The sequence below is a fragment of the Pipistrellus kuhlii genome, unplaced genomic scaffold (genome assembly GCF_014108245.1).
Source record: "Pipistrellus kuhlii isolate mPipKuh1 unplaced genomic scaffold, mPipKuh1.p scaffold_m20_p_32, whole genome shotgun sequence".
Lineage (NCBI taxonomy): Eukaryota > Metazoa > Chordata > Mammalia > Chiroptera > Vespertilionidae > Pipistrellus > Pipistrellus kuhlii.
In genome coordinates this window covers 1,536,414-1,546,953 of record NW_023425532.1, presented here as the reverse complement: position 1 = coordinate 1,546,953, position 10,540 = coordinate 1,536,414, and the positions used below count along the sequence as shown (strand labels likewise).

The following is a 10,540-nucleotide window of genomic DNA, read 5'->3' as shown; positions in this document are numbered from 1 at the left end:
TTGTAGTACTTATTTCCCCATTTCACAGGTGGAGAGACAAGTTCTAAGACAGGCAGCATCACGTTGAGGAAGTGAAATGCTAGTGCACTTGAACTCACATTCCCTCCCTAATTTCACTTCGCGGCACTCCTAAAATGAATGGGTGTTGTCGTGTCTCGTTGCATTCTGGGAAATGTAGTCCACACCGCCCACTGAGAAGGAAGGAGCGGGGGAGAAAACCGATCTTCGCCTTGGGACAAAAGAACAAAGGCAGTTTGTGTGTGTGTGTGTGTGTGTGTGTGTGTGTGTGTGTGTGTGTGTGTGTGTCCCCGGTGACGTTTCCATCACGCATGCGCGAGTTCAGCAGCTTTGGTCATACCCTTTGCATGCTGGGAACCGCAGTCCTCCCGTCCAGCTACGTCGACACAAGGTGACGGGACACGCGCTGTAAGTTCGGGTCGGTCCGGACCTCGCGGGCGCCTCCGCATTCCGCGATGACAGGATCGCCCCGCCGCTGAAGCCCGCAGGCGTGCGCGATCGGCGCTCAGAGCAACTAAGAGCAGAAACTGAGACACTCAGATTTCCCACCGATCGGACTGGGCTGCTGGCGGACCGCACTCTTGCGTCCCGCTCCTCCCCACTTGGAAAGCTACGGTAGGCCCTGGGGCACGGAGGGCAGTTGAGGCACGACTGCACTGTCCCGCCCGCGAGGGAAGGAGAGAAGTTCGCCGTCGTCGCTGCAGCTAGTCGTCTGGCCAGCTGACAGCGGGGAGGCTGCAGACCCAGGTTTGCGAGTAGAAGGGGACTACTATCGCGGGGTGGGCTGGGGGAGGCAGGGGTCCAGGTACCAGCGGATCCGCCCTGAGGGGGATCTGAAGGCCACAGTAGGGACATGGTCTTTGAGTTACTACAGAGGGAACAGTGGTGAGACCAGAGGGCTGTTCATTGGGGAAGGCATGAGCGTACGGAGCTCTAGTGGGGCTGTGACAGAGGGGCCACTGGGGGTGTAGTCATTGGTTAATGAGATGGTGGTAGAGTAAGCAACTAGAAGGTAATGGAAGGCAAATGGGGGTGTGATCCCTAAGGGAGTGATGGAGGTATGATTTCTACAGGTTAATGAAGAGTGCAGGGGCATGGTAACTGGAAAGATAATGGTGAGGCTATGCAGGGAATAATAGAGACCAATGGGGGTCATGATCAAGGAACTAATGAAAGCAGCGATCAAGAAAAGGAAATGAGAGACAAACAGTATTGTAGTCAAAGGCTTTTAATGGGTGATCATGGTATGATCATTGAGGAATTAATGGTAATTGAACAAAGAAAGGGTAATAGTAAGTGTTGGGAGGTGATCATCAAGTAATTATTGGGGGGGGGGCAAAATGTGCAGTGAGGGGAGAATGGGAAACTGATCATGCGGGATTAACATTAGTGTGTGGTAATGAAGGAATTATGAGGTACAAATGGTGTGATCTATGAGAGATCAATTGGAGGGCTGAATTAATGGGGATTGATAAATCATAGCAATTGAGAGCTTAATGGGAACTAATAGCCCATGATCCTCCAGGCATTAATGGGTATTGATAACAATGTAGTAAAAGGAATTACTGGGGGCCTAATCATTTCAGGGATTAATAAAAAGTTAGTAGGGAGAGAGATATTAAGGGGGTGGGGAGAACAATGAGATAGTATTAAGATAAGGGGGATGAAACGGATTAATGAGGGACGAATAGGGCTATATTAATCTACGGGCAATGAGGACATTTGGGGAGACAGTGAGATGTTAAGGGGGATAAGGTGGGCAGAGAAGGGTTATAGAGTCTTGGGGTGGAATATGTGGAGTGTGGGTGACAAGAGTGGAGGCTGACAGGATCAGTAATGATTCATCTCTGCGATAAGTTTGGGGTTTGGGGGGTCTGTGCAGTGAGTGATGGGTTCCGTGGGAGGGAGGGGTGGAGCCTGGGTTCTGTCTGGAGTTCTTCAGGCTCTGTGAGGTCAGTGGGATCGGTGACAGGGTTCCAGTCTTCTGATCTGCTGAGTGAGCTGTCACATGGGTCAGTTGAGCCCAGTGTGGTTTTTCACTGTCCTACAGAGTCAGGTGGTGGTCCACTCACCTGGTTACTGATACAGGATGGCATCACCTTACTGTTGGCAGGTTCCTGGGCAAACTGTGCAAGATGGGACGGACGTCGAAGGACAAGCGGGATGTCTACTACCGCCTGGCCAAGGAGAATGGCTGGCGCGCCCGCAGTGCCTTCAAGCTGCTACAACTCAATGAGGAATTCCAACTCTTCCAAGGTCCCCACCTGCCAGGCAGATCACTGGGGGATGGGGCAGGCACAGGGAACAGGCAAATGAACTAGGTCTGCAGAGCGATCTGTGGTGGGTGGGCTAGCTAGAAAGGTCTGTGAGGCAGGGACCAAGCAGAAAGGTGTGCGGATACTCAAGAAGTCTTGGGCCCCTGGGCAGAGATAGATGTGAGAGCTCCCCAAGGGAGAGGGATGAATTTTGAAGGATCCCCGGGTTGGAGCAGTAGATGAATCTGACACTACACCTTCCTGTGTGTGGTCAGGTGTGACACGGGCAGTTGACCTGTGTGCAGCCCCGGGCAGCTGGAGCCAGGTCCTGAGCCAGAAGATTGGGTGAGTGTGGAGTCCCAGATGGGGGTTTCCTGGAGGGCAGGTTAGGTGCGGGGGCGAGGGGGGGAGGGGATGCGTGCAGCGAGCCAGGAGTGAAAACTGGGCTGACATGGGTCATGTTGTCCACAGGAGTCCACAGGGGTCTGGCCATGTGGTGGCTGTGGACCTTCAAGCTATGGCTCCACTCCCAGGTGTGTTACAGATCCAGGGGGACATCACCCAGGTAAGAGCATGGCTGAGGGTGTGGGAGGTGTTTCCTGGGTGAAGATCCTCTCACCTGGGGGCTACAGAAAGTGGAAGAGACAGAAACAGACTGAGAGAGACAGAAATAAAGTACCGGAGAGAACCAGAGACAGTGTGACCGGGAAGCAGAGAAACAGAGCCAGCAGGCTGTCATCCCAGAGAGATGGCAAAAAATTATGGGACTGGGTCTTCAGAGACCAAGTGTGGTCTTAGACAGGCAAAGCATGAGCGTCTGTCTGACTCTGGGCCTATGGGCTAGGGCAGTGGTCGGCAAACTACAGCTCTTTGGTCCCTTGAGTGTGGCTCTTCCACAAAATACCACAGCCTGGGCAAGTCTATATTGAAGAAGTGGCGTTAGAAGTTGAAGTTTAAAAAATGTGGCTCTCCAAAGAAATTTTAATCGTTGTGCTGTCGATATTTGGCTCTGTTGACTAAGGAGTTTGCCAACCACTGGGCTATGGCCATGGACAGGTGGGGTCAGATGGCCACAGCATGCGGGGGCCTTGGGGCTACTCATCCGCCCTCTCTTCCATAGCTGTCCACTGCCAAGGAGATCATCCGGCACTTTGAGGGCTGCCCCGCGGACCTAGTGGTGTGTGACGGGGCTCCCGATGGTAAACACGGGTTGGGAGACCAGGTGGGGGGTCCCATGTGTATCTTTCTGTATCTCCCATTTTATGTCTTCTTTCACCGTGTCAACTCCCTGCCTCTCCTCCTCTGTCAGCTGTTTCCCACATCTGGCAACTTCTCCCTACCCTGCTGCCTGCTCTCTGCCTCCATCTTCTCCCTCCTACCACTTTAGTTTTGTCTGTTGTCCACCCTTCCCTCCTTTCATATCTTGTCTTTCTTCTCTCTGAAGCTCTCCAATCTACCTTACAGCCCATTCATTTTTGTCAGTCAGTCAGTCATCCATTCAGCACACATTTACTGAGCACCTATTGTGTGTCAGGCACTGTTCTAGATGTTGGGAAAACATTTGTGAATAAAACTCCACTAATCTCTGACCTCATAGAACTGGTGATCTAGTGGGAGCAGATGGAAAAGAAACATGACTGAGCTCTGTGGCATATCAAAAGGGATAAGCACCATGGGGAAGTCAATGAAAAGGGGAAGGAGGAGGTACCTATTAGAATATTAAATAAAGTGGCTAGGAAAGGTCTTCCAAAGACCTAAAGGTGAGAGAGTGGGCCAGAGGCATGCCTGGAGGAAGAACAATCCAGGCAAAAGGACCAGGCTGTGCAAAGGCCCTCAGGTGGGAGGGTGCTTGGTGTGTGTGAACACTCATGTGGAGATCAGTGTGGTTGGGTCAGAGTGAGGAGAGTGGTAGGCGGTGAGGTCATGAGGTGACAAAAGGACAGACCCTTATGTGGATCCTCATGGGACACAGTGAGAACTTTGACTTTTTCACTGAGATAAGAACTTGGAGAAAACTGTGAGAGGGTGATGAGCAGTGGAGGGCCATGTCTGACTCTGGGCTGTGACAGGATCCCCCTGGCTGCTGTGAGCAGTGTGAGGGGCGAGGATGTAAGCTGGGGGGCCTGGGGAGGAGGAGGCCATTGCAGTAATCCAGGTGAGTGATGACAGTAGTGATGACAGAAGAGGGTGAGTTCAGGAGATCTCTTGAAAGTAGGGCCAACAGGATTTGCAAAATGGCTTGACTATGGGTGTGAGGAGAGAATAGAGCTTGTCAAAGGTAAGGAAGGTTTTTGGTCTGAACAACTGGCAGGATCAGGTGAGACAGGGAAGATGGCGAGAGGAACAGGTTTGGGCAGGAAGGGCAGGAGTTTGGTTTTGAACAGCTCAACTCTCAGATGTCAACTCTGATCTGAGTCTGGAGTTTAAGAATCTGAACTGGAGATAAAAATGATGACAAAGAGAATTGCAAATAAGGTTATTTTGAGAATTAAAATGAGCTCCTAGAGGTTAGGAGCTCAGAATGTGCATCTAGTTAAAAGGTATTAATTTGCATGCAGAACCTTAGCAGTAAGAGAGCCGGGAAAATGTTTAGCCTTCTCACCTCTCTGGGACAAAAAGATAGCTAGAACTGGATGGCCCCCCTAATGCCGTTCCTCTTGCCGCAGTAACTGGCCTCCATGATGTTGATGAGTATATGCAGGCCCAGCTTCTCCTAGCCGTGAGTAACCCTGGCTGCCCTTGCCTCAGTTTGGCCCCCTCCTGGCTCTCTCTGCCTCAGCCTTAGCTATCTGCCCTGTCCACAGGCTCTAAACATTGCTACGCACGTCTTGAAGCCAGGGGGCTGCTTCGTAGCCAAGGTAAGCCTTGGGAAACCTAGTGGGGGACAGAGATGGGTCCCTGAGGGTCGCCCTCCTGCCTCCATCTCCGCCTCTCCATCCTGCAGATCTTCCGAGGCCGGGATGTGACACTGATCTACAGCCAGCTGCGGGTCTTCTTTTCCAACGTGCTCTGTGCCAAGCCTAGGAGCAGCCGGAACTCCAGCATCGGTCAGTGGGGTGGAAGGGCTGGGTGATCAATGCCATCTCAGGGACATGTCCTGCCCCGAGGTGGAGATGACAGTCGCCCCTCACTCTACTTTTCACCCACAGAGGCCTTCGCCGTCTGTCAGGGTTATGACCCCCCGGAGGGCTTCCTGCCGGACCTGACCAAACCCCTGCTGGACCACTCTTACGGTGAGAGCCAGAGCCTTCTGCTTGTCCCTGGGGACACTGCCCCCTGGTGGAATTTGTGTTTCAGGAGGACTCTTAGCCTCACCCTCTGGTAGAGGCTCTGTTCCTAGAGACTCAGCCCCACCCTCTGGTGGAAATCCCCCCACCATCTGGATATTATATCCCAGGAGGATCTTCAGCCCAGACCTCTAGTGATAACTACTCTTGGACCTGGTGAAATTCTGTCCCAGGAAGGTCTGAGCTCTGCCCCAGTTGAGACACCTGCCTAAGGAGTTTATAGCCTAAAAAGATTCAGTCACACCCCCATGTGGAAACCCTACCCATGTGGGAATTTTGCCCCATGAGGTTCTTATGCCTGGCCCTTTTTTTAGAGAGAGGCAGGGAGAGGGATACAAAGATAGAAACATTGATGAGAGAGAAATATTGATCGGCTGCCTCCTGCTTGCTGCCTACTGGGGACTATGCTTGCAACCCAGGGATGTGCCCTCACCAGGAATTGAAGCGTGACCTACTGGTTCATGGTTGATACTCAACCACTGAGCCACACCAGCTGGACTCACCTGGCTCTGAGTGGGAAAGGGCACAGAGCCTGCTCATGTAGCAAGCATGATTGAGTGAGACAAGGTTCAGGCTGTATATGATAGAAAGGCAGATAGACATGAAAGTACAGTGTGGAGCCCTGGCCGGTTTGGCTCAGTGGATAGAGCATCAGCCTGCGGACTGAGGGGTCCCAGGTTCGATTCCCGTCAAGGGCATGTACCTTGGTTGCAGGCACATCCTCAGTAGGGGGTGTGCAGGAGGCAGCTGATCAATGTTTCTCTCTCATCGATGTTCCTCTCTATCCATCTCCCTTCTTCTCTGTAAAAAACCAATAAAATATATATATTTTTTAAAAGAAAGTACAGTGGGGCTGATATTTTAGAAGGGGTGATCATGGAGGGCCTCCCTGAGAAAGTGATCTGAACCTCATGGTGGAGGAGTGTGAGAGTAGCTGGTGGATAAACGGGAGACCTCGGCACCCATGCTGCAGCCCAATTCATGACCGATCCCAGGCACGCCGGCCTTGTCCTGTCTTATTTCTCCCTGCTTGTCAGATCCAGATCTCAACCAATTAGATGGACCCACCCGCATCATTGTGCCATTTGTAGCCTGTGGGGACCTGAGCTCCTATGATTCCGACCGCAGTTACCCTCTGGACGTGAGTGCCCAACTGACAGTAGGCAGAGGAGGGTGGGTGCTCTCGTAGGTTCCCAGATCCCCACCATCTCCCCGCTGTGTGCCCTTGCAGCTGGAGGATGGCTCAGAGTACAAGTACACGCCCCCCACGCAGCCCCCCATCTCACCGCCATACCAGGAAGCCTGCACGTTGAAGAAGAAGGGGCGGCTGGCCAAGGAGATTCACTCCCAGGGCTGTCCCGTCAACACAGTGGACACTCCCCTGGCTGCCCCACAGCGCCATACCCTGGTGGCCTCTGAGGTTTGAAAACATGTGGCCCAGGGCACTTCTGTGCCCTTTCTCTGTACCCATAGTGACCCCTCCCAGTACTCCTCTTTCTGCCCCCAAATCATGTGGCTTCCGGGATCAAAATTCTCTTCCCTGCCTCCCAATGGCTGTAAAAATCAATGGGTAAAACCAACTGTAATGAATGGAAAAGCTTAGCCAAGCATCTGAGACTCTTTTCTTTTCCTTGAGTAGGTGGAAGATGGTGGAATGAATTGTTCACCTTAACACATCAAGGTAAATCTGCCTTTTTATCTGAGAGTTTGAGTAAAGGACACCTTTAAGAAAAAGATCAGTAAATTGCACCTGTGACATTTTTACAGCAACTGATAAGATTTCATTCAGCAAACCTTTACTAAGCATCTGAAATTGTATGTCAGGAACTGCTTTAAGCATTTTACATATTACATGTTGAGGCATTAGGTAAACATTTATTAAACCTGTACTGTGTGCTGGGCATTGTTCTAGGTTTGGAGGTAGAGTAGGGGAAACAGGGAAATACCATGGCCCTGGTGGAGCTTCTAGATTGGGGAACAGGTAATAAATAAAACAGTCTGAATGCTGGAGTTGCCCTCCACACATATATACACCTGTATAGCTTGCATTTCACTATGTATTTATACAGTTTGCATTATAATATAATGTGTTTTATATAGACACTAGAGACCCGTTGCAGGACTATTCCTACAAGACTCCCACCTCTCCTGCCCCCCACACCTCTCCTGCCCGTCCATCCCACCCCACCACGCCCAGGGCCACGGCCTCCGTGGCCTCATGCACTGGCACTGCTGCGCATCCCACCCCACAAGCCCGACCTGCCGCCCGCCTCTGAGGCCGTTGCGCACCCCGCCCCACCCTGCACCTGCCACCAGTGCTTTCCCTCCAGCAGCCGCCTTGCTTTCCACTTTCCCTCCCTCTTCTTTCTATGCTGTCTTCAGTCTTCACTCCTTCCTCCCTCCGTGAATGCAAATTAACCGCCATCTTTGTTGGGTTAATTTGCATACTCTGGCTGTGGGTATAGCAAAGGTACGGTCAATTAGCATTTTTCTCTTTTATTAGTGTAGATATCTATAATAATAAAAGCATAATATGCTAATTAGACCAGACAACCTTCCAGACAGTGCCGGGGCTGTGAGGGAGATCATGGAGTATGGAGTGCTAGGGGAAAGAAGGCCTACTGCACAAATTTCATGCATCAGGCCTCTAGTATTTTATATATGATATGTAAAAGTAATATTGGCCCTGTTGGTGTTGCTCAGTGGTTGAGCATTGGCCCCTGAACCAGGAGGTCAGGGTTCGATTCCCAGTCAGGGCACATGCCCAGGTTTTGGGCCATATCCCCAGTAGGGGGCATGCAGGAGGCAGCCAATCAATGAGTCTCTCTCGTCATTGATGTTTCTCTCTCTCCCTCTCCCTTCCTCTCTGAAATCAATTTTAAAAATATTTTTTTAAATATTGATTATGAAAAAAGTTTAAATAAAGCAGGGTAAAGAGAATCAGGAATTCTGGGGGTGGGAGTGTGCACTTTCTAAAAGTGTTGGCATGAAAGGCCTCACTGAGGTAGCGTTTGAGCAGAGACCTGAAGGAGATGAGGGAGGGAATCCATGCACCTACCTAGGGAGAGCATTCCAGGGAGAGGAAACAGCAAATGCAATGGCTGACCCTGAGGCGGAACTGTGCCTGGTGTGCAAGGGAGCAGTGAGGGGCCAGTTTACCTGTAGCAGAGTGGACTAAACCTGTAGGGCCAGAGTTTCTCATCCTGAGGCCAAGTTAAGGGACATCCCCCCTGACAATGGCTTATAAATAAGTACTAAAATTTCCTGGTTGGCACTATTTATAGTTCCCCGGGACTAGAAACAGTGCAAACATCCATCAACTGAAGGATAGATTGTTAGCCCAGCCAGGTGTGGCTCAGCGGTTGAGCATCAACCCAGAAACCAAAAGGTCACTGGTTTGATTCCATCCCCAGTAGGGGCCATGCAGAAGGCAGCCAATCAATGAGTCTCTCTCATCACTGATATTTCTCTCCCTCTCTGAAATCAATAAAAATAAAAAGAATGATTTATTAAATCATGGTTTATTCACAGCAGAGCATTATCAACAACGAGAATGAATATCCTATGATTATATGAAATAAGACCCTAATATTACTCATTAAACGGAACATATATGTATTTTATGCATTTTTCTGTATGCTTATAATAAAAGTAGGGAGGAGCCCTAGCTGGTTTGGCTCAGTGGGTAGAGCGTCAGCCTGCAGACTGAAGGGTCCCACGTTCAATTCCATCAAGGACACATGCCTGGGTTGTGGGCTCAACCCCCAGTAGGGGGCGTGCAAGAGGCAGCCAATGAATGATTCTTGATGTTTCTGTATCTCCCTCTCTCTCTCTGAAATCAATAAAAACATATTTTTAAATAAAATTATAATAAAGTAAAAGTAGGGAGGAAACTTCACCAAAGAAAGTGGGGAAATGCATTTTTTTAAAATATATTTTATTGATTTTGTACAGAGAGGAAGAGAGAGAGATAGAGAGTTAGAAACATCGATGAGAGAGAGTCATCATTGATCAGCCACCTCTTGCACACCCCCCACTGGGGATATGCCCGCAACCAAGGTACATGCCCTTGACCGGAATCGAACCTGGGACCCTTCAGTCCCCAAGCTGACGCTCTATCCATTGAGCCAAACCAGTTTTGGTGGGAAATGCATTTTTGTTTAAAACTTTTTCTTTGCCCTTTTCATAGCTGGCAGTCTGCGACGACGTGGAAGCTTTTTGTCGTCAGGAGAGCCAGAACTTGTGTTAATGACCTTGTTTTTCAAATATCTCGTCACTGGGCTTCCAGTGGGAACCTGCAATGGCCACCAGGAACACAGCCAGGAAAGAACATCATGGAATGTTCGTCTGAACTACAGAAGGGGTTCTTGACTGAGATCTTACCTCTTCTCTGAGTCTTCCCAGGGGTATCCAGGAATTGGATGGAGGAATATAGTACATCTTTATTTTCACTAATATGACTAAAATTTAGCTATATTCCCAAATATGAATTTCTAGCAGTAAATCATGATTATGAAAGCAGTGCCTGCACCTTTTCTGCCAAACCAAATCAGATCAGTTCATTTTTATAGTAGACATTGCATCATGAAGTATTGTTCACATTCGAATCATGGGATATTTTATCATTTGATTTATTAATAAAAATGCCATCTATTATTACATCCCAATGTTGTTTCATTTTAATATAGACGGCAGCCCTGGCTGGTGTGTACAGTGGTTAGTGTTGACCTAAGCACCGCAGATGGCATGTACCCGGGTTGCAAGTTCACTCCCCACCCCCAGTTGGGATGCATGTGGGAGGTAGCTAGTTGATGTTTCTCACATTGATGTTTCTCCCACTCTGAAAAGCAATGGAAAAAATATCCTTAGGTGAGGATTAAAAAAATTAATATGGATGGTCATAATTTTTCCAGTTTCATTGAGATATAATTGACATATGAATTTAAAATGTGCAACATAATCCTTTGATATGTATGCATA

At 49.5% G+C, this 10,540-nt stretch overlaps 1 protein-coding gene across 1 annotated transcript; it reads left to right on the top strand.

Annotated features, from left to right (window-relative positions):
* The first annotated feature begins 354 nt into the window (after positions 1–354).
* Positions 355–10,081, top strand: FTSJ1 (FtsJ RNA 2'-O-methyltransferase 1). Its single transcript, XM_045570401.1, has 13 exons — positions 355–769; positions 2,132–2,274; positions 2,549–2,618; positions 2,745–2,838; positions 3,394–3,472; positions 4,940–4,992; positions 5,078–5,131; positions 5,218–5,320; positions 5,423–5,506; positions 6,598–6,701; positions 6,792–6,980; positions 7,200–7,241; positions 9,750–10,081. The coding sequence occupies exons 2-12, from the start codon at positions 2,154–2,156 to the stop codon at positions 7,230–7,232; spliced, it is 984 nt and encodes a 327-aa protein (XP_045426357.1). The 5' UTR covers positions 355–769; positions 2,132–2,153; the 3' UTR covers positions 7,233–7,241; positions 9,750–10,081.
* Positions 10,082–10,540: the final 459 nt, after the last annotated feature.

What these genes read in the sequence shown, in the direction of transcription:
- FTSJ1 (XM_045570401.1), top strand. Translation starts at nt 2,154, where the DNA reads ATGGGACGGACGTCGAAGGACAAGCGGGATGTCTACTACCGCCTGGCC. An exon ending in GTGTGACGGGGCTCCCGATG is followed by an intron (nt 3,473 to 4,939) that starts GTAAACACGGGT and finishes CTCTTGCCGCAG; the next exon opens with TAACTGGCCTCCATGATGTT. An exon ending in AGGCCCAGCTTCTCCTAGCC is followed by an intron (nt 4,993 to 5,077) that starts GTGAGTAACCCT and finishes CCCTGTCCACAG; the next exon opens with GCTCTAAACATTGCTACGCA.